Here is a 24,229-nt window from a genome sequence, read left to right as displayed (position 1 = left end):
TAAACATATTGACTTTGTGCTGTTTTCAGGTGAGTTTATGTCAGAAAGGATTAGAGAGTTATCGCGTTGTGTTGTATTTGTGTTTTCCACTGTGTTCCAGTGTTTTTCATGGAAGGGCTTTTGTATGAAAGCCTGTATTTCATGCTCGTTTCTTCTCCCACTTCAGTCTTGCGGTTCTTATAAATCCCATCAGCGCCGTCTACGCCTCCTTTGCAGACATGGAGAATTTTCCCTGCAACACTGACAGCGGCAAATAGCTTGACCTCAGTCTATCCAGCAGAATACATAATCAACCTCTGTTAACACGTCTCCTGTTATTTGCACGATCCTCCCTAAAATGCATATGCAATGAGCGAGGAGCACCGAGAAGACGCCGAACACTAAAACAACACTCAGTATTTCACCTTTCCTCCTGATGTTCCTCATCACCGTTAAGTTCAATGCTTATAAAAAATGTATGTTTTTTAGAAGAAACTTCAAACAACAGAACACTGACGGATGAGTGTTGGAGTGGGAACAGCTGATCTGAGATGGCATTAAGTAAATGAAACGCCTGGACCTGGGTGACAAGCCCCTGAAGCTCTCGGCTGTAATGCTATGTGAAAGCTATTGATTGGGTGCAGGGATCCATCACAACCCAAAGTTAGTATCCATTTGTGGATGCGATTGGCCAATCACAGCACAAAGGTGGAGCGCATGTTTTCATCACCAGCACCTCACTGTAATGCACAGGACAGTGGGAGAGACGGGTGGAGGGGAGATGATTCATGTGAGATGTGACCTGGAATTAATTCTGCAAAGCAACGTCGATGTAACTGATGCATTTTTGTGCTTTGAACTTATTAAGATACCATTACAGCGTGCATCTAATCTGCACATGGACCTAATGTCCTCTTTAAAGACTTCATTTACAGAGAACAGGGAATGGAAGGAAAATAAAGTGAGGAGACCAAACGGCCTCCTCTTAGCAATCAGACCACGAGGAGCAGCCCCCACCATCCATTAGCTGTAGTAGCTCACTAGAACCCCTCCACACGCTTCTCCGGCTAGTTCTGCTCTCAAGGGATTTGCTGAGTGAGCTCCAGGAAACAGAAAGAGCCGGCCACAATTTATTAACAAATAACAGAAACGGGGAGAGAAACATCATGGATAACATCAGCTGCCGCCCACCTCCACACTCCTGCATTACCCAACCTGCAAGAATCACAGAGGCGGGGGGGTGGCGGAGCAGTGCTATCTGTCAGGCTCAACAAAACATGACCTGATAGATCTAATAGGTTATTTTGACTTCAGATTTTCTTTTTTAGTGCTGGGCAGATTCAATTAAACTGAGCAGGAATCCTTCTGACATCCAATTCGCTCTTGTCAGGCTGCTAAAGCTGTGCTTTAACACACTTTCCTATTACGATGTTAATGTGGACTCTGGCCTCGGGGAGGTGGCGGAACGTGTTTGGTGTGAGTGCTGCGGTCAGGGCGTGGGGGGGGGGGGGGGGGGGGCATTCTTGGTCGTCTGTTTCAAACTTTACTGGTTCAGATGAATTTAATCATCGAAGTCTTTCCATCATGTGATCTGATGCTTCATTTCATGCGACGATCGGCCCTTTCCAGCCCTCCCAGTGCTGCCCAGTCTGGCCTGTTGGTGGTGCTAGAGGGAAAGTTCTGGGGTGACCAAAAACTTCCTCTGGTTGTGAGGACAATGAATATCCACAGCAAACTGCGCTGGAAGCAGTTTCCCCCCAGTTTGCTTTAATCTTAGAAATCCTGGCAGCTCGTTCCAGCTCTCATTGAAGTTACATGATGCTCATACGAAGAGAAGTCCTCAAGTTCTGTTCACACGACCGTTCCATCAAGCAGAGATATTCTACATGTCTTATGCATCATTTTATGCCCATTTCAGTAAAACTCACTCTGACATATTTGATATCTTTGGAAACTTTGCGATCTCCACTAGAATTTCAAATACAGAAGTTCACTTCAAAATATCTGGCGAGGACACAAAGATCGAGAAATCAGGTCAACAGAATCTGCAGGAAACATCTTCTGGGGATGGTGAACGTCATTCAGGGCCAGCTGGTGGAAGCTGTCATTTAAAGGATGATTCTGTTCACTTTTCATAGGTTCAGTTCAATGCTGAGATCTGAGAGTTACTTCAGCTGGTTATTACTGAAGAAAATAAGCCAAAGCATTTGTATTATAGGACGTAAATGATATTTAACATCTCTCTTCATGTGATATACTCTTCGTTAATTCAGTTTCAGTTCCCATCTTCTCTCTATTACAGCTGACAGTTTGTGAATATGCATTTTTTTTTCACTTAGTTTGTACCCAAGAAATAATATACTAATAACTGACGTGTCAGATTCTGTGGTATGACAGCTATAGAAACAAACACCTCCAAACATGACAGAAAACAACAAAGGAGAGAGTCTGCGCTCTCATGCAAACAGCACTGAAGGTGCAAACCGAATGACGTTCGCTGTGGTCGCAGGATGTTTGTGCAGCGTGTGCGTTAGCGTGCTTACCTACAGCAGGTCTGTGTTTTCATTACCGCTGTCCTGTTTTCTCTGAATTGCATCAAAGTGTTCTTGAAGGTGGATTTGATTTAAAAAATAAATGTGGGATTCGTTCTTTCCACCAACACGCTCTCTCTTTCTCAACGTGTCTGCTGGCTCTTGAACTTTGGTGGTCAGCCAACAGTTCAATGAAAAAGGTTGTCTGTTCTTCAAATTTAAAAGAGGCCTGTTTTTAAGGACTCAGAACTGTGTGGACGACAGCGGCAGAGGACGTGCTGTCTGTCTCTGGAAGTCTCTATGACACCAAATGGAGGAGTCTTCAGCAATTAGTCACCTGCTGAAATCCACTAGATTTGTGTTATTATCTCACAGCGGGAGTTAAACCAGCAACATAACACACCTACAGAGGCGGAAATAAAACCTGATGGTCACCGAGACCCTCATCAACTGAGCGGCCGAGTGCACGTGAGTCTCTTCTGGATAACACTGAGCACATGGAGTCTAAAGTTTAACGGCACATCAGTAGCTTTGACGAACAGTCTTCATCCGTAAAGGTCCTCGACACCATCCTCCAGCGTCCACATCTTGCTTTGCTTTGGCAGATGTGTTGTTCATCTCAGACTGGAGGTGCATGAAGACATCAGGAGAAAGAAGCAAAATGTCCAAAACACAGATGATAGATGGCGAACACGACGATGCTGGAATTTATTGCTCCATATCACAGGCAACAATCGTACTTTATGCTCTGAAAGTAAAACTAAGAGGCCGGACATCAGTTTGAAAGAAAGTTTGGACAAAAACACGATTCCTGAACCTGTTTTCTTATCATTCATATCGACGTAATTAGAACCACATTCCTAAATCTGATGGATATGAGGGGAAGTAAAACCCAGCCAAACAGAGTCAGACTCGTTTTCACGGCGTCCTTTCAGTCTGGACTTATCTGAACGCTGACACACAGCTCAGTCTGAAATATGAATGATTAATCACAAATGAGCTTCAAACAAAGTGTCCACAGGGCTAAACAAAGCATGCAGCAGTCAATCACGAGGGGTCACTGAGGCAGGGGGAGGAACACCCACCTTAAGTGGGAACGTGGAGTATCTCATTTTCATAGGACATGTTGACAGAGGCTTGATTCCAGACAGAGGAGATCTCCTAATTGGATCTTCTAATCTGCTAATTAAGCATTAGTGATTTCAGTGGTGCGCCCGTGCTGCCTGCAGACAGAGAATACAGCAGCGCCATGTGGGTGGGGGTGTCATCAGAGCATCCATCCACCCTGACGAAAACAGAGCTGACGGATTGTTCAATTCACAAATGTGAAGTTCATGCATACTGCACAGCTCATTCATATTTCTGTTCAGACAGATTTCAGCCTTGTAGAGTTCATTTAAAGTCTGCTCGTCTCTCGTCTGTTTTGTTGCTTTCTGCAGCGAAGGTGATTAAAACTTAGCAGTCAGAGTTTGAGATTTGCTCTTTGAAGATATTTCCACTCAGCTGAATGAGCAACCTGAATGCAGCTGTTAGCCACCATTCACTAGCCACGCCAGCATTAGCCCTCAAATAGCTTTTCAGCCTTTACACTATTCTTCTCTTCAGCTTTGTGACACCTGCTGAGGAGTGAAACAGCTCGGTCAGGTGTGTGAGGACGAACGAGTGTTTGACAGCAGCTCACAACATCCGCACCGTGAACTTCTCATAGATATCTGCCGTCCTCCAGCCAGTGATTGGAGCATCAACAGAGTCAAAGTCTTCACGGTGGTCACGCTCAACGTGAGACGTGCGAGGAAATCTTTCATTTACATGAGAAGCTTCAGCAAGTCGAAAAACAACATTTGCTTTGTTAATGTGCAGATCAATGAGCAGAAACACAACATAGATTAATGTTAGAAAATGAAGTCTTCAGATGAAATAAAGAGCCAGTCGGTCGTGAACCGATTCGGCCGCCGCTCCCATCAGTACTTATCAATCTGACTTCAGCTCGCTGACTTCACACAATATGAGCTGGTGTTTATCGTCATGGCTTCCCGCCTTGCTGCTGTGCAGTATCTCTATGTTCTTGCTTCAGGTGAGTGCAGGTGTCTCATGTTGACCACATTGGACCTGCTGTGGTACGTTACCTCCGTCGTGCTGAGGAACTTGTGTTATTCTTTTTAGATCCACAGCGTTTCTCTTTGCTTTACGTTACTGTGTCACTGCAGAACAGTGTTTTTAGCTCATTCCCACAGTCGTGTTACTGTAACACAACTGGAATAAACTGAACATAATGAAAGATCCAGTTGACATGAAAAGTCTTGTTAGTTGAATAAATAATAGGAAATTGATGATGAGTACATCATTTTCCGTAAACATGATTCTAATCTGTGTTATTTTTTCATGTAAATTCAACAGTTTTCTTTCAGTGCTTTGCCCTCAACACTCAGCTAAAGACTGAATGTGATTAAAGTCCCAGTGAACCTATTCATTGAACCTATTTAAAGATGTCAGTTAAATCTTTTGCCTCTCGGGTAGCGCAGTGCTCTGCCTGCATACAGAGCGACTTGGCCTGAGGTTTACTGAGCCTGTTTAAAACGTCAAAAGTGTTTCGCTTAAAGAAGACAACAGCGCCATTAACGACACGCCGGGCCAAAAAGAAAGCAGCTTCAGGGTCAAATAAAGTTGAAAGGAAGTGATTAAATGCCAGTGCCATGAAGCCCGATCACTGACTCTGAAACATGTCGTATGTGATTGAAAGGCTTCATTACTCCTGGTGTCTGTTACAGTAACGAGAAAAACCAAAGACGACTAAACACCTGAAGCACAGGGATGCTCCACGTACTCAGACAGGTGAGCTACAGCCAAATAAATAAGAGCCAAATAAAAGGAAAAATGGCTCTGAACAGAGGAAGAAATCAAAATAATGAAATGGCAGCGCAGAGAAGAAAACTGATGCACTATTTCTCTAAGAAAGGAAGTTATTTAAGAGGCAGTGGAACAACCCTGATTCCCAAAAGAGCTGCGACGAAAACATGAATAAAACTGAATGTTTGCTGATCCTCTCTGCCATAAACTGACCTGAAAACAACTCAAAGTCAATTAATTAATGTTATTCCTCATCAGCTTGACTGATTTTTCTGAATCTGATGCAGAAACATGTTTCACACACTGGGAAAGTTGTGGAACGCTCCAAAAACACCTGTTTGGAATGATGGAACCTACATTTCCATAATGCAACCACCAGCATCTCTTCATTATAGTCCTTCACAAGGGTTAGGGTTAGATAGATAAAGTTTGGGTTATAATGGTTCTAATGTATTGTGGTGTGCTTATTAAAGATGTGAGATGATGTCAATAAACAAAATAAAATTGAATTTCCAAACAGCAGATTTCACCATATGGATTATGAGGATTGTTTCAGTTCATGAAGTAAGACTCACATTCATAGTTGTGAAGTGGAAGAAACAACGAGGCGCTGCTGTCTTTAAATCTGGAGCAGTTTGAAAATCACTTCTCTGTTATTCAGTGGGACAAAGCAGCGAGGACACTGGGACGTTTCCGCTGCTGAATTTCAGCTTCGTGACAGAAACTCAAACACAGATGCCTCAAACCTTCGTTCAGGTGATAAATTGAGTTTGTGATGTCAAACAATAAGATCACAAGACGGAAAGCAAATGTTTTCCTAAAATAAGCCAAGAGTGCATTTGATCCAAAGGACCCCGTTTTTTTTTCTGATGGAGCTATTCATCACTTGTCTAATCATAGCCGGTCTTCATCCAAAATGTAATATAATTATGGGCTATAACTGTTCTCAGGATATTATGCTGTATCTAGGCCACGGCTAGCTCAATAAACACCTTCTAATAATGGCTTTTAGTGGTCTCAGGAGTGACTTATCCGAACACATTGAGGACTCTCGATGGCTCCCAAGGCCAAATGAGTTTGCAGCTTGTTGCAGAGATGCACATCAGTCGTGTTAATGGGGACACTGTTTGGAAAAAAGAAGCCCGGTGGAGCTTCTCTCCATCCAGCAGCTTGCCCTTTCTTCTCTCATGCGTGATTATAACCCCCCCCCACGGACGCTCCCCTCCAATCCCGCTGTAACCGAGCTGCCTCCAGCCTCGGCCTTTTCAACCGCGACCGAAAAACTCTCCAGGATTTATGCTTGTGGTTGTGGAAGGTGGCCAAAGACGAGGTTTGTGTGCACTGCAGAGGTCCTCCTGTGTTAGAAAACGTAATCTCTTGGTTTTAACAGAGATAAGGTCAAAATGACCGGCTGATATTTGCTGGTGTGTTCATCATAAAGACATGAGAAACATCACGTGATCATCAGACGACAGAAAGTAAATAAGTAAAAGTGTGTTAAAGTGGTCCAAAGAGGAAAATCTCATCAAGGTCAAAGTCACAGAAATGCAAGGCGTTGATTAAATTGACTCCCTCAAGTCAAGTCCTGTGTCTCCCCTATTCTTGGTACACTGATAATAACAACAGAGGAGACTGTGTTGTGAGACAGAATAGCATCAGTGAAATGACATCGGGGGCTTTGTGTAGATCTGTGTACACAGCAGCCAGCCCTGGGTGAAGGAACCGTGCCAAGGAAATGAGGGACTAATCCTGGAAAAGAAACCAGAGACAATGGACACATTTCCATACACACAGTCAACAGACAGCACATCCTCCGGTCAAGGTCGCACCCGGGCCCGAACCCCTCATCGCTCCCCTCGCTGACTCGACCTGTTTCCACAAATCGACCAATGAAAGAAGAGCTGTGGCTGTTTGTAGCGTCGCTCTTGGCTCAAATGTTCCTCTCGTGTGCACAGTCCTCATTCCTGTCAGTGCAACCCGGATCATTCATTTCAGCTTCGATGTGGTCAAACACTGGTTTACTTGATCAACTCAGACCACATGGTTCATGCCTTAAATCCAGGTTTTAGACTAAACTAGTCGTGTACGTTGCGTTAGGTCAGAAAAAGACTCTGATGACAAAGATTCTCTGAGAACAGATCTTTTACAGCAGCATTAGCAGCTCTGCTTGATGCTAACACGCTCACGTTAGCATGCTGATGTTGATTAGCTATAAAGTTGACCATGATCAGCACAGCTGAGCTTGATGGGAATGTTTGCAGGAATATGGTCACAAACTGACTTTTGACAACTTCAATTTGAGCTGATGCTGCGAGAGGAAAAGTTAAGGGATGATCAACCTGAGGGGGACAAATTTAATGACACTCCATCCAACAGCTGTCAAGACATTTCACTCAGAACATGCAGATATTCTCCATCAGCTGGTTCCAGATAATATTTACACTGAGTGAAATATTAAATCCAAGTAAAAGTAATGTCGGGTAGACTTCAACTTCGGTGAACTTTAACATGCAAACTCTGAACCTGCTGCAACTCGTCCTGTCAAGGCTGAAACCAAGAATTCAAAGCAGAAGCAGCCATGAGCAGCAGCTGCTCCTGCACGAGTCCACCTCGTCGCTGCTGCATGCTCTCACACGTACTGTGCATCACGCCGGCCTTCCATCGGGAAAACAAGGATGTAAACAATGTCAGCAAGTCTCAAAAGGACTGCTGTAATTGAAATTTCATAGAATCGTTTAATCACAGATACTTAAATAAGAGTAACCGCAGTGTGTGAACAGACGTCGTTCCAAACGTGTTCAAGTCAGTGTGGACGAGGTCTTCATCCGCGGGAAGAAACTATGGCATGGCAGGTGTATTGCTCAGCACCCAAAGCAGCGCAGTGGCACATGTGAAGTTGCTTGGATGAGCAGTTCTTGAGAAGCCGGAGGCCGAGTGACGGTTTCAAACAGGCACTGCAGCAGCTTCTCCTGAAGCAGCACACAGAGGTTATTCAAAAGAACCCCAAAGGACTCGGTGACCTTTGACCTGTGCTGCACAGACCTGCTAACAGCCGAACGCTGCAGCGTCATGAGAAAAGGCAGAATTGGGCCATGATGTACAGATGTAAGGCGAGCAGAATGCTTCCTCCATCATCGCCGCCGCTGTACGCCTGCGTTGTCACGCTGTGTGGGACGTCTTTGAGGAGCAGCGTTGTGGCACAATCTCTGTCTGCTGTAGCGTTGCTGACAAAAACCCGCAGTGATAATAAAATCCTTTAGCGGGGCTGAGTGCATGGTGTCGGCCTCTAATCCAAGCCTCACCTCAAAGGAAATTGAGACCAGCTTACATGCATGGATGGTGTTGGGGGGAAAGGAAATGTGCTGTATTTCATATACAGCTCACATTATAGCCAGAAGTTATGTGAGTGCAGCTGAGAGCGAGTGAAGCCAGTGACGGCTGATCTCCAGGACTGGCTTTGTCTTATTTGCACTGAACGCTGAGGCTGTTTATTGATGGATCTTTAACACGAACGTCTGCGCAGTGACAAATCCCCAGTTGTAGCTTCGTGGAATGAAACTGGGGAGAGTTTGTCTGCCAACACTCGGACCGGTTCACACACGAGGGAAGAAAACAGCACAAGAGAGGGACCAAAGCCTCGGAGGGAAGTCTTTGGGAAGGGGCTGAAGCTGCAAATGAAGACTGTTTGTCTTGATTTCAGGATTTCACCAGATCCCAGACTGCTGAATAAAGGTGTTTCCTCATTGACTCGCCTCTGAATTTTCTTTCCTCTGCCTCGTTGTCCTCCATGCCGACACAAGCCGAGCTGGCAGAAACAGAACGACTGTCTCACATGGAAGTTGTGAGACTTTGCTGCTGTCATGGCAACATTGAGCCTAAATGCAAATTTTAATAAGAGCATTCAGAAACAAGGGACGTGCAGGTCACATGCCTCGGGAGGAATAATGCCAGCTTCAAGCCCACCACCTGCTTTGTGTGTCCACCACATTATGAAAACTACCATCTAAAAAACAAGCAGAATATAAATGAATCTGAATAAAAGCCGACATGCTGTGAGCTAACTGAGGCGCTCAGACTGAGCACGTCCTCTGTCTTCAATAAACAAGACTCATCACGGCAGAACATAAAGACACATTTCACCACAAACTTTATTAAAGGTATATTTTCTGCCACCGTGTTGCAATAAACCATTTCATCACGCACTGACACTAAGACGGAGCCTCAGCTCTGCTTTATACTCCGTGCTAATTAGCAAACGTTAGCGTGCTAGCACACTAAAGCAAGACGGTGAACAAACCTGCTAAACATCAGCCTTTCAGCACTGTTACTGTGAGCATGTAGCATGTAGCATTTAGCAAAAAGCACAGCATGCAGACGGCCTCGTTTCTTAAAAATGGCCACGCTGTCCAAACTTTTCACACCTGGCTGAGATGCATTTTGTGAACATTTGCATCTGTATCTCATATATTTTACCTCAGCAACAGGAAGACGCAGAAAACCGGACACAGAAGTCCACAAAGAAAGAAACTGGATCACAGATTTGAACCTGAACTTCTCTCTGAGATCCACGTTAATGTTTCTGACTGAAATGAGATCAAATGTGACGTGAACAGTCGTGATTCCTGTAAGCAGAACTGGGGTGATCGCTGACACGGGACATAAGTATGACACCATGTTCTGTCTGATGTCCTTATTTCATGTATAATTACTGCTGGTAATAAGCTGAGTTGTAGGAGAGCGCTCTGAAAAGCTCTGTGAGGAGGCAGTTGGTGATGGAGCAGGTGTTATCATTTCAGCAGGTAGCCGAGCCGGGCGCCAGATGAGGATGATTGACAGCTTGGATTCGTGTGGAACTGTCTCACCGGTGTGTGTGTGTGTGTGTGTGTGTGTGTGTGCATCTGGTGGCCTGATGCACACAGTTTAGATAAAAGCAGGATTATCAAAAAGAAAGATGCATTACCAATGTTTGAAAATGAATGTCTGCATCTTCTAAAGAAAAGTCTGTATAATTCATGTGAAACAGTAACATATACACACACACACACACACACACACACACACACACACACACACACACACACACACACAGAGTCCAGTCCAGTCCAGTGTCTTCATAGAGATCTCCAGGATCTTCGGGAGCTCGACGGGTCAACAAAACAACAAAACAGTGCCGATAAAAGTTGTGCCATCTGTTGACCTGTTTAAAAATCTTCACTCCAGACAGCTTGTGCTGCTCAGACTGATTAAAAACATCAGATTTATGTCACAGGTGAGGAGAAAAATCACATCTGATTACACCTCGCTGTCTGTTTCATCACTTCTCTGTCTATTTCATCATGTGGAAGCCAGACGGAGCCTGAGAGGTTCACTTAGCTTCCAGCAGGAGGTGAGTTATGAGAGGAGGAAGAGGTTCTGCAGAGGGGGCCTCAGTTTGTCACCTGTCATACTCAGTTGTGAGTTTGAAACTAATTAATGCAGCATATGTGCCTCATTTGAAGCGAACCCCAAAAGCAGCTCCGAGCCGGCGAGCGCCAGCCTCAGAATGCAAACACGTCTACCTCGGCGTGCTCACATCAGGTGCTCCGTAAATAACGGGATCCCAGAGCGCCGCTGATGTTAGACTCCACCAACAGGACTAAATCTACAGACCTGTTCCCTCCTCAAAGGCTCGTACTGGTCTCCTCTCAGAATCGTGATGCAGCGAATGTGGAAAACAAGTCGGGGACATTTTAATATTTCTGCAGTGACCCAGGGGTCCCACCGTGCTTGACATCCTCGCCGTCCTCAGAGAATTCATCAAACTCTGTCTGTCCCTTCAGAAACATCAGTGCAGACGCTGTAAACTGTCCGCGTGTCTCTTGTCCGTCTTCACTCCGTCGCTCTCTTCATTCACAGGCTGATGTCTTAGGGCGGCCGGTCGTATTGCTTTCACAGCGAATCACTTGCCGTCAGTCGTCGTGGTCATCAGTGTGGGACTCCTTTGAGGTCGTCTTCATGGGAAGAAAAAGTTGTCTGTAGCTGTAAACTGGTTCAACTGGTGCTCCTGAGACTTCATGTGTTGATTACAGACTGGTGGAGTTTGAGTTGTTGAGTCTTTTTTAATGTTTTCTCGGCATTTCTCCTGATGAGACTGAAGGATTATTTCCTAATTGTTGTTTTCTTTTTTACATTAGTTCCCATGATGCTTTGTGTGAACAGCAGGGACAGTAGAGTCACCAACTCCAGCTGACACTGAAGAAAACGTCTAATCTAATGACCAGAGAGCAAAATCTGAAGGACTTCTGCTGATTTGTGGATGTTGGCTGTTGACTGACCTCAGAGGATCTCACTCATCACTGGAGGTCTGACTCCATCATTATGTTCTCAGTTTGTCCAGATTTGACTCTGGGAAAGAGTTTTTTTAATGCTAAATCTGCTTCTCCAGGTTGAGATTCTACCAAGGCTAAAACCATCTGATCACCATCAAACCGATTGTTTTGCGTGCACACAGTCATCAAACTGCCGCTGCGTCCCTTTAACCCTCCAATATGTCACACAGTCATGATGTTTGACGCCATCTGTCCCTTTGATGGTCAGACGACCCTGGATCACCTCTGAAGTCTGCATGGACTCGCTGTTCAAATGGAAAGGAGAGCGTCTGGAAAGTGGCCAAAATCTTAAAACACGTCCTTCCACATTGTTTTCACACACACACGAGAATACACACATCAAACTCCTTCCCTCGACAAAACGCCGCCACATTCAGCCGAAATCAGCCCGCTGCCCGTGCATACCTGACGAGGTTTGGCACATTGTGGCGTGGCCATTTAGCGAATGCCTCGTCTCTTTAATGACATTCAAATGTGACAGCTTAGTCCTTGGATTAAAGGGACGAGTCCTGTGCTTCACCTGCCACAATCCCACTCTGAGCAAAGTGGCCATTATCCCGCTGTATTCCTCTCCACCGTTAGATCTGAGAGCGCGGCTCAATTATCCCGCTGCTTTCACGCGCTCGCTGACAGCCGCGCTGGCAGGTGTGTCCTTTCCTGACGCGCTCACCTCTCCGGATGGGAAATTAGTCAGTGCAGGTATCCATCAGCTAAAGCAGCTGACATCTTCCACCAGGATGCCCTTTCATTAAGAGCGAGGAGATGGAGGCGAGATGAGAGGAGCGAGCGCTGCGTGAACACCCAACAGCAAAATGGTGGCTTTTCACCGGCGGACCACTTTGGTGCTTTTTTAAAAACAAACTACTGGCCGGGAGTTGATTTGCCTGCTGCAGGTTTCATGACAACAAAATGAGATCCTCCACAAAGCAAAGCCCTGATTAGTGAGTGTGCACCGTTTGTCCCACAATGCATCTGGACAAAACAGACAACAATAGAGGACGGTGGCTGCAGCTCGGCAACAGGAAGCAATTTGTGGAGTCCTGTGGAAGCTTTTTTAACGGCTCCTCAGGAAGGTTTGACTTCTTATGATGCAGAGTTAGAGTGCTTCATGTCTGCCTGTGCATGAATGGAACACTGTGCTGCTGCAGCAGTAACAAAAATAAACTGGATTTACAGTATGAAGTGTTACTGGATCACACTGATAAACTGCCAGCTTATGACTGAACGCAGGGCCAGAATATTAGGAACCAATCAAGAATCTGCCATCACACCCTCCTAAAGTCTCAGAAGCCTCCAAGAGGAGTCTGAAAACCCTTCTGAATGTTAGATTTTTTTATGTTTTATCTCAAACAAAATGCTCTAAAAGTGGTTTTAAAGCCTTAAACGTGTCGATGTCAGCAGCATCGTTCTGGTGGAAAAACACTAAACCCTTTTCTGTAGTTTAAATTTAAAGCTGTGCTGGTTCGGCCCATTTTACAGCGCATAAATTGACTGTTTTGGTTCGGTCACACCGCCCTCATCAGCCTCATTTCCAGCCACAGCAGGCAGCTATTTTCACAGTAAAGCTCTGATAAAGCTGCTGCACGACGTCCGCCCAGCACCAAGCAGCCATGTGGAGGAACATTTAGCAGCTAAAGAGCCAGATATTTTTATCAGGAGATGAAGACCAAAGCAGATCTGAACGGAGCGCGAATACTAGAATCACAAATCCAAACGAAGGTTAATGCTGCTTCACACTGCTGAAGACTGGGTTCAGGGTAAACAGGTTCATTGGTAACAGGCGAGAGGATCATGGGTATGAAAGGAGCGACCTGGAAAGGCTCAGCCGTTCACGAGGGAGGATGGAGCGAGGTTCACCACTTTGTGAACACATGATTGGATGAATAAGAGGAACACAGGGCCGTCATATGTGATACTTGCTTTAGCTTGAAGTAATAAAATAAATAGACTGAACGCAGCTTTAAAACTCCCTGTGTGTAGTTTGTGTGTAGTTCTTTGGTCTTTGATTCTCTAAATATTCAGTATTACTCACATGTTGTTTAAAAAGCTGATGAAGTTCTGGATCAAAGTGGGTTCCAGAGCTTTTGTGATCCGCTGTGTGATCCATCTCGTACTGTCTGAGTGCACAGACTCAGCTCTCGTTCATGCTGATTTTCTCCAGCTTTGCTGTGACTGAGCGTCTTTAACTCGGTGGCTCTCCTCACTGAAAATGACTTTGTGCCGCAGAGCAGTGGTGTTTACCCACATGCATCATAAAACCAGTCATTATGTCTGACTTCCTCCAGTTTCTGGTTGTCTCTCATTTCGCCAAAGCTTAATTTCTAAGAACAAAACGTCTCACCGCCCACTCCTCGAGCCCGCCGGCGGCTCATCTCAGAGCCTCTTCTTTTCTGAGCCGCATGTTTAATTTGTCCGCTGCTGCCCTCCACGCCTCTTCCCCTCTACCTGCCCTGCTTTGGAGGGAAATGGACAATCTCTGGAAGAGCCTTCGAGCTCGACAGCGTCCAGCATCCTCTCCCTTTTAGTCACGACAAGCGGGGCATCACCATGGAAACAGCATTGGAGAGGATAGGGGAGGCGGGCGGTCAGCGCTGATGCTTCCCTAACAGGCTCTGACTCGGTGTCACACGCCGGCCACGGAAATATCGACATGAATTAGCATTTTTCAAATACATCTGGATTTTTGGAGACTGCCCCGTTGACACCAGAGTTATTAATCATAACTTTAGACGGACGTCTGAAGGGAGCAGCAAATTAAATGCACTTAGCTCTCTGAGTTAATTTAGCTCAAAACGAGCACAAATAAAGTTTATTTTAATATGAGCTGAGTTAGAGAAACTTCAGCTCGCAGGGTTCAGCTCCGTGTGGGGTTGATGGAGGCTTGTTGAGTCAGGTACAGGTGAGACAGTGAAACCGATTCGGGGACGTTCAGGGACGTGTTGCTGCATCAGATTCAGAGAAATCAAAGAAGCCGATGAGTGAAAACATTAAATATACTGACTTTGTGCTGTTTTCAGGTGAGTTTATGTCAGAGAGGATCATTTTAAATCACTCTGAGTTGTATTTCTGCTGTGAAAGGTGCCATATAAATAAAGAATATTATTACTAAATTGATGTTATTATTATTTCATTGCCAGTCAACATCGTATTCATTGAATCAGGCCTTTAAATCCAAGTCACTCCACAATGATTCACCATTGACTGAACTCCAGTCTGCATTGTGTTCAGGCTGGACGCCCACATGCTGAGCAGCCGGGCAGACCTCTCCTCAGGACTGTGTGGGTGTGTGTACAGACTGAGCCTGATTGATATCTGTGACTCTCCTGTTTGTTTTACACCTATTGAACTCGCAGTAACTCTTTTTTTTTGGCCACTTGGGAGCGGCGGAACAAGTTGTGAACATCACTTTTAAGGTGCGGCCGAAAACGATGCAGAGGATGAGAGCAGCGAGAGCGAACACAAAGGAGTTTTTCAGCTAGACGAGGAGCTGAAAGACGAATGTAAGACGCCTGAAAGACGGCTGTAAGACGCGTGAAGCCGACAGGGACGGGGGGACGCGGGGATGGGGGGGTTGACGTGTGAAACCCGCAATCAGCCACGACATTACAGCCACTGACAGGTGGAGGGAAAAACACTGATCAGCTGTTGGCAGTGCAGCGTTCTGCAGGGAACGCCCCCCGATCTGACTGATAATAGCAGCTTCTTTCAGCAGGATAATGTTTGAGGAAGAGTTCAAGGTGCTGACTTGGCCTACGAATTCCTCAGATCTCAATCTGATTGAGCATCGGTGGGATTCGCAGGAACAAGTCAGACCACAGAGACCACAGGAGGCCTTCAGAGTTCCTGGTCCAGGCCTCGACGGGTCAGAGCTGCTCTGGTAGCACGATGTGAGGCCGGTGAGGCCGGTGGTCTGATGGCGTAGCTCACGGCACAGACAGAGACAGATCGGTTTTAGGTTGGTTTGCACCTCCACGGTGTCAGAACGAACAAGACTGATATTAATGCCACGATCACTTCACCTGCACCTGAACTAAATTTATGTTTAAATGCTGACCTTGATCACATTTAAGGTGAACGGCGTCTTGTCGACATCCCGCTCTCACTCTTCCAGGGGGATCATTGCTGGTAACCTCCATAAAGCAGCTGGATTTATGGTTTTATCTGTGGAGGGAAAAGCCACTCTGCTATTTTCTGAACGAAGCAGCTTTAACCTTCAAGGAAAAATGAGGGAGATTACTTTGATGTAGAAACTGGGATCAATATGTTGTGAGCTTGTATTTAAGGTGGTATCTGCATTAAGAGCCGTTTGACGGCTCTGTTGTGTGACGGTTGCTGCATTAGGAAAAACAAACTTTGGAAAATGGAAGATTTGTCCACTGGTGCAGAAACAAAGCGGCTGATATTTCCACTGCAGAGCTGATTTCACGTCAGCGTACGCCTCGTGGAATAAGTGTTAAATCTCTTTAAATATTCGATGAAACACCTGAACCCTCCACTAATGTTCATTCAACAAACAGTGTTTGCATATTAATGAAATCTCATCTCCATCAATCCACCGTGAAGATCCATTCATCGGGTTTTAGCTCATGTTCTTTTGACCTTTACAAATGTTTCAGGGGAAATAACGTCACTGAATATTAATGTTTTTGAATGTTAAACAAATGAAACAGGATAAACGTGACAGACGTCAGCAAACCTGAACAGGTGACAGCTTGTGAAAAGCTCTTCAGCATCACTCATTCATCGACGTCACCCTGCCTGACTCTGAGCTGTCGGTGAGTTTGTTAACAGTTGCTTTTGACACATCCAGCAGATCCAGAGCAACTTTATCTTTCAGTCCAGTCGTCTCTACCTGCGTCCGCCTGCTGTTAAGTGCTGACCAGGTAGTGCACAGCAGCTTCTAACAGCTTTTATTGACTGGAAACAGCTGCCTGATTACACGTGAAGCCAGCACACGGCCCACGCAGGGCACGTTTCTGTTTCATGACAGCACCGCTGGCGTTTGAATTTTCACCATCACCCTCATTAAACATTCAGGGCAAGCTGGATGTGTTTGAAACACCAGGACAATGAATGATGCTTAACAATACTCGTATTTACCAAACGATTTCCGTGGACTTAAAACTGACCACGATGAGCGCAGCGGCGACGCCCCTCACAGCGGGGCTCTGCACTAGCAGATCCAACCTGCAGTCTCAGCATGTCTGACACTCACATCTGAGCATTCAACACCGTGGGAAGGTGAAATACTTTGGCCTGTCAATCAGCCAACTTTCCCATTTTGCTCGATGCGTTTGAAGAGGCAGATCTGACATTTAACCCCCCCGAACCCACAGCAGCTGTAAGGTTAAACAGATCCCTCACTAATGCACTCAAGCTGAAATTGCAGATTCAACTGTGAAATCTTCAGTACAAGAGAGACTATGACTCAGGCTGTTTTTGGTAAAAATAACTCCCAAAATTCTCCCATCTCAAACTTCCAGAGCTCATCTGAAGCCCTCTGCGCGTCTGAATCATCATAATGGATCATTTGAAAAGATGAGGCGGCTGCTTCCTGAAGACGCTTCTGTTGTTTATACCTTAACAAGCAAGAGGTGCATCTTTTATTTCCATCAAATCTGACCAAGAAAACAATGAAATCATGTAAATTTAACTTATCATGGCGGTGCGGTCATTTGCCTTGTGGTCCTGGACCCTGACTCCTGCTTTCTGTTTGACTGGTGTTTGTCTCGTTTGCTTGTGTGAAACTTCACATGATGCATGTTCCTAAATAAACATGTTTCACTAAATGACCACAAACAGGGAGTCCATGACTATAACTATGATAACTATGGCTCATTGCCGCGCAGGGACCTGGTTTGACCAGTGAGCGAAGTGACTTTAACATTTCCCGATGGAGCAAAACGAAGCACATGCTTAATAGAAAGTCTGTGACTGTACATTCATGAATTTGTTCACACAAATTACGAAACTGGAGCCACAAAATAATGAAAAAAAGGGACTGAAATTAGGCAAAATGAGAAAATGATGTATATCATCTTCATTCAAATTAATGAGAACGAGCAAATGAGGTCTATTTTTGCCTCCACACAAAATCATCTCATGCTGTCGATATAATCAGTCCTGGCCTCAGAGCGGGTTTTATTCCTCTGTGGCACCTTCAGGCAAACACTGTAATTGGTTAGTTGGTGCAACCATTTCACAAGTGCAGCTCCAGCGAGGAGGAGGAGGAGGAGGAGGAGGAGAAGGAGGAGGAGGAGGAGGAGGGTGTTTATGCTGCGTCTGCCTCTATGCAGTGGCAGCAAAGTGATATAAACATCTTTGTGGAACAGATAATGCAACAAAACAAAAGGTAGCCTCAGCAGAGAGGTCAGTCGATCAGTGAAAGACTGACGCCGGCCTCAGCTGATGTTTCCAGGCTGAGCGGCCAGCAACAACATCGACTGTGCAACAGTAAAAGTAGGCATGCTGCAGAGACACGATAAAAAAAGAGACAAATAGAGGAAAGTAAAGATACCAACCATGAGCTGCAGGTTCAGTGCTGGGCGCAGTGTCTGAGCACACAAGGAGAGGACATGGCAGTTGAGGAGGGAGGTGTGGAACAGGAGGAACAGCATGCAAATAAAGGAGAAATGGGGGAGGAGGCAGGGAGGGAGCGGGGCAGGGGGAGAAAACAAATGACACCCATAAGCAAGCATTCAGAAGACCAGAACATGACAAAAGACATAAGGCTTAAGGGAAATCAAAAGGAACCAAAGGCAGTGCAGAGATAAACATAAGCTCACACGCACGCACACACGCACACACACAGGCACGCACACACGCACGCACGCACACACACACACACAGGCACACAGGACGCTCCACTCAGAGGGGAGTGTGGCTACTGCTCGAGGAGATATGGAAGAGACAATTATCACGTGCTGTCGGCGCCTCGGCGTGGAGGGAAGACTATCAGGAGGACGTGACTGTGCAGCTGTCCTCGTGTAGCACACAGCAAACTGGAAAACACTTCACCATCTATTTACCGAGGCGGCGCTCCGTACAGCAGCGACTCCAGCAAAGTTTAACTTCAGCTGAGACTGTCACCAGCGCGCTCTGATGGCCTGGATTTAAGTTCTGACGCCTGGTTTTCGTTTTAGGTCTGGTTAGCTGGAGCGGCCTCTCCTCACTGAGGCTCTACGTTCAGGCCTTTCGCCGGTGACCCTGAACGTCCTGTGCTGTTGTTGCTGCTGTGCCATCGCAGCCCGATGTCCATCAGACACCAGTGTTTTAGAAAAGTGGCCGTGATTGTTGGAGTGTGTGTTTCAGAAAGTTATAAAATGGTTTGTTCCACCGTCTGAAAGGGCGTCTCAGATGCCGCTGGATGAGGTCTGTCGAGCGCTTGGTGTGAATCATACATCCACTCTGTCTAAAATCCACCTTTTTCTGCTGAATTTTGAGGCTGTTGACATCTTTGCTACCCAATGGAAAAAGAAAATACTGTTATTTTTGCTCCATTTTGACACAATCTTCCTAGAAGTTGTCCAAATATTGATCAAAAAGTTATTTAAAGTTAATTGTGTGTGTGTGTGTGTGTGTGTGTGTGTGTGTGTGTGTGTGTGTGTGTGTGGATGGTGTGTTAGCTTCAGAGCGTGGCTGCACTTTCAGAATCACCAGAGACTGAAGACATTTGCTTCCAGTGCAGCTCTGCTGAGATTGGCTGCATTGATCAGGATGATTGATTGGATCTATCAGAGCAGGTGTAGCTGTGAGGTACGATAACACTCACTGCCCACCTGTGGCTCTGTGAGTGTCCATCAACGTGCATCTGCATCAAGTGTCAACCTTTAAAGTGCTGATATGAATCTAAAATGATGAAGCAACATGTGCTCATCTCTGGACTCTGGGCAGGAAAAACAAACAGAAACAGATCCGGAGCCAGTTTCAGGAGGCTAAATGTTCATCAGCGAGCTTTACGTCTCCCTGCGTTCCTTCTCAGCGGAGACATAACGGTGCCTGCGAGCGATGAGGACACGGACATATGTTTGTGTAAGGCAACGAATGTGCTCAGGACTAATGTGTGATTGTTCTGGGAGCAGCAGGTCAATGCCACATCTGAGCTCTGCCGCCAAAGGCTGAGCACACAGCGGCGACTCCACCGGATGAGGCTGCGTCGAGTCCGTCTCACAGCTACGGAGGATCCATTCCTGAACAGGGTCCTTGAGTAGCTGAGACATGTTAAATAACACCACAGGCCAGTTTGTACACTGACAGTTTCTCAGCTTATCTGCTGCACCTCAGTAAAAACACCATCAGTGCCTCTCTGTGATCTACAGAATTGATTTTTCATTATGTGGAACAGTTTTATTGCACCTGAACTTAAACAAGCCAGCTGGGTTTGTCCTTAACCCAGATTCTACGGTATCACACAGCTGGCTTACTTTAAACCAGGGTGGATCCCCTCGGTAACCTGTGACCGCGATCATCATCTGAAGGGTTCATCCCAAAGCTTTCACAGTGAACATGTGGAGGCGTTTGCTGCACGCTCGGATAAATGAGGACTTGGGTCACGACTGATGATCCAGACAAGAAGGCAGATTGAGAATGGTCTCGTATATAAAGAGAAAATGGGGACGGAACTGATTGGAGACCATTTATTTTCAAGGGATTTAACAATGTCCAGCTAGCGTCTCTATAACAGTGTCCGCTCAGAAGAAGGGACAGCCTCGTTCTCTCTGTCTCTGCCTCCACTTATAATGTAATGCACTCGTGTTGAATGGCATCAGAAAGTAAAAGCCTGTGGCCCAGTGAAGGCAGCACGGGCTGCTAACCCTCATTACACCGCGGGTGGCAGCCATGTGGGACCATTCAATATGTCTGCCGCTGAGTGATTGCCTGTCCATTTCTGAGCAGCCTCCTCCTCGTCCGCCATCTCCAGCTTCACAGGTCAACTGAGACATCGCGGCGTCCTTGCTGACATTCACAGACATGATGCGGACACATCAGCTCCGTGGCCAGTCGCCACGCTTCCCATGAGCCCTTTGGTGACTCACTGTGACATGACATCCAGCTCAACACGCGGAGATAACTGCGTGCCAATCATAATTATATTGGCAGAAATGCATTAGATGGAACCCTGTGGTAGTGGAAATGCCAACAGGCTGCTGGGTGTCCCCGCTGGCAGCTAGATTACTTTTTTGTTGGATCCACTTTCTCTGACCTGCTTTCTCTGCCTCGGCTTTAGTTTGTGATTTCCTGCATTTTCCAGAATTTGCCCCCACCCCTCCCCCACAGAGCCCTGCTGATAGAGAAACTGGTATCTCTCCTCAACAATAGATTTCTGCCTGTAAGAACGGTTGAATGTTGGTGAAACGCAGTAAATCCGATCATTTCTAAGCAGCTGATCACTTGTTTTTTTTTTGCCACTTCAACTTTAAACTGAAGCAAACGACTAAATGAGCTCTTCATGCAAGAGACTGCATCACTATTTTGTCTACGAGGTCAAATTTAGCAGTAAAAAATGTGAAAGTCTGAAAATTTGGTGGTTGTTCAGTGAGGTTTGGTACAGATGTTCATGTCACCATCATCATCATCATCACTAACAACATTAGCTTCAGCTGTACTTAGTGTTTCGTGCTAGTTAGCAAATGTTAGCATGCTAACATGCTAAACCAAGATGGTAAACATCATACCTGCTGCACATCAGCATGTTAGCATTCGCAGAAGGAGCATGTTAGCATGTAGCTCAAAGCACCGCTGTGTCTTGTTCAAGCTTTAGCCTTGAGAGGCTTCAGAGTCAGTAAACATGTATGGAGACGTAGAGTCTTCTGCACCTTCTATTTTGGAGGATTTTCCTTTAAGATGTGCATCTATGACTACAGAGTGTTGTGCAGTAATAGAAACTCTCATTTTAAAGCACTCCATGCAGTCTGGGGGCTGTCATGCAGGCTAAATATGAGTGTATGTGTAAATACTGAGTTGAGTTGCTGCGAATGTACTTCACTGGTGGTAGATTTGAGACACTGTGCAGCTAGCTGATTACCTCCCGGCCCTTCTTTACGAGTCTCATCTCCGTTTGGTCATTGTGGAGCGCAGTAATACCTCCAGAAGAAAATATACATCCACATTAAGAAGATGTGTTGGGCTGCAGACGAGTGTTTTCCATGATGCCGAGCGCTGTAATGTCACCGACGCTCTCTCAGGGCCGCGCGTCACATGACGGCAGTTATCGCACCGCTATCGACCTTAATCAAATTAGTTATAGCTGGCTGCTCCAATTCTGAAATGGACGAGGAATCAAACTGAGCAAAGTGGGAGCAATATCACACATTATGTGGCCCGCTGTGTGCATGTGCAGGAGGGAGAGTGTGAGGTGGAGCCACATCCAAATTAATAAAAGTCTTAAGTCACTCCTCCAGATGGTGTTTACGTAATTTAAGACCTTGACAAATGTAATGGATATTTGTTTCTCTTCCCTTCCCTCGCATGTTTTGTCGTCCTGTCTGTAGTGTGGGTTAAATGAATTGCTTGTCTGCACCGTTTATGGTCCTCCATCAATTAAAAGTAATGCTAGCCTGCCGCCTGATTGTTTTAGTACACAAGGTACACATTTATTATCTATTTTCTTCTTTCAGGGATTAAGTGGCATTGTTCGCTCGGCGGTGTGGTGCATTAGGGAATGATTAGTCATACTGTGTTGATGGGAGAGAGAGGTGAGAGGATGGGAGAGACAGCGTTTGTGGGAGGACGAACGTTGAATCCGTTCGACGGCGGCACTTTGGTGCTTTTTGGGGTCGGCCCGTGTTTCACAAAAGGCCTCCTGTTGGCCCTGACTACCACTGAAGGATAATAGACTGCTGCCCCTGAAAAAAACGCTGCTTTTCAAGGAAAAGCTTTCTTCCACGCTGACACAGAAATGGCAGAAAAAGGAATATGGACAGCTGAGCATCATGGGAAAAGAAAAAGAGGATGCTGAAGAAGGAGAGGCAGCAAATTCATCTCCAGAAAGACGAAATCACAAACAGCAACAGCAAATCCTAATGAAGGAGCCGACCAGTCAGACGTCTCCATTTAGAAACGTGTTAAGCAGTGAACATAGAAAAAAGTCGTTTCCGTGTGTGGCTTTCTAAACCCCACCGAGCACCTCAGAGCCATGTGTTGGGGCTTAAATAGGTTTTTTCAAAGCACTCCATTCTGTCCCTCTAATGGCCGACGGAGAAAAAACCTCAGTCCCTCTCTGATAGATTCATTTGGCAGTGGCTCTCTGATCTGAGCGGCACGCTGCGGGTAAATGAAATCAACTAGCTGAGCATATTATGGTCATATGAGTGTGCTGCCTTCAATCTATATACTCAGTAATAATGGAATGCCCCTGATGGCTGAAAGCAAAGAGAGGACATCTGGGAGAAACTGTAAGCGGCTTGTTTTAACCTGAAAATATTGGCAGTGCAGACGTGAGGTTTGCTTTGTCAGGTGGAGTCCACACGTCTCAACTGAAGTCCTGTCCACAGGGGACTGAAATCACCTGCAACATACTGTACAGTGATCGTTAGTACGCACGTCTTTGTGGGACGAGACGCCCTCTGCATCTCACAGAGTCAGAGCTGAACTAAAGACAGGGAGTGGACTGTGAGCTGCAGAGTGGACACGCGTGCTTTTCAATTCACCTTTTCTTCTGAAACGGTTGGTTCTCCTTTAAAGTTCCAGGCTCCACAGTACTTCACGTTTACTCTCAGACTAATTCAGAAATTTGGTGCAAGTAATCTTTGGAGAACGTACGTCTCCAGTATCACTATTTACCTCTAAAGTAACATATTATTCTCAGCAGGCGCATTAGAAATAATCAGCATCCGCGTGTCGGGATAGCTATAATCAGAAGAGGCCTGTGCAGACGGCAGACTCTGAGGCATCAATCAGCCTGCACAGATAGGTATTCTCTTTAATCCAATCAGATGGCATAATCAAGCACAATGCCTGTGATTTCTGCCAGCCTCGTGAGATTTGTTCCAATTGAGCGGTCTGTCAGGGAGGCTTTGATTGCATTTGGAGCTCAGGCTGATTTCTGAGTCGAGGCATAAAGTGATGTTTTCTATCTGCACCCTTTGGAGATTTAGCCTCACAATAGCCCCCCCCCCCCCCCCCCCCCCCCCCCCCCCCCGGTTCTGTTTCTGAAAGGGCGAGATAAAATTTGCTTATTTCAAACGGGCCTAATTTTCAAGTGCTCGTTCTCAGTCGTCGTTCATCGCCGCCGCCGCCCTCTTCCCACAGTCCACCCACAGCGTGATCTTTAATGGACTTAATGAATGACACCATCGCGGTGAATCCGGTGTCCATGTTTCATCATTTACAGCCTACAGAGCAGTTTGTTTTCTTTGGCTTTCCCATCATGCCGCTTCAGGTGATATCACACCATGCCGCCACAGTCCGACCGCTGACTGTTATTCAGTGAAAATCTGCCATCAGGAGATTGGGATTAATACTAGTGACAAGTTTCCAGGTACTTTGTAGGTTCTCCGTTCTTCT

The 24,229-nt window shown here is 45.9% G+C and overlaps 1 protein-coding gene across 10 annotated transcripts in view; it reads right to left on the bottom strand.

Annotated features, from left to right (window-relative positions):
• The window catches only part of cadm1a (cell adhesion molecule 1a), a 314,635-nt gene that overhangs the window by 8,025 nt on the left and 282,381 nt on the right, over positions 1-24,229 (bottom strand). For 5 of the 10 annotated variants that reach the window (XM_076750040.1, XM_076750041.1, XM_076750032.1 and 2 more), the window contains one exon: positions 18,247-18,279. The exons of the other annotated variants lie outside the window; for them this stretch is intronic. In XM_076750040.1, the coding sequence (XP_076606155.1) occupies positions 18,247-18,279 (33 nt within the window). The remainder of the gene's footprint in view (positions 1-18,246; positions 18,280-24,229) is intronic. 10 annotated transcript variants of the gene reach the window in all.

The sequence above is a fragment of the Chaetodon auriga genome, chromosome 15, assembly GCF_051107435.1.
Source record: "Chaetodon auriga isolate fChaAug3 chromosome 15, fChaAug3.hap1, whole genome shotgun sequence".
In the NCBI taxonomy this organism is placed as follows: domain Eukaryota; kingdom Metazoa; phylum Chordata; class Actinopteri; order Chaetodontiformes; family Chaetodontidae; genus Chaetodon; species Chaetodon auriga.
The sequence above is the reverse complement of the archived record's forward strand: the minus strand, read 5'-3'. Positions and strand labels throughout refer to the sequence as shown.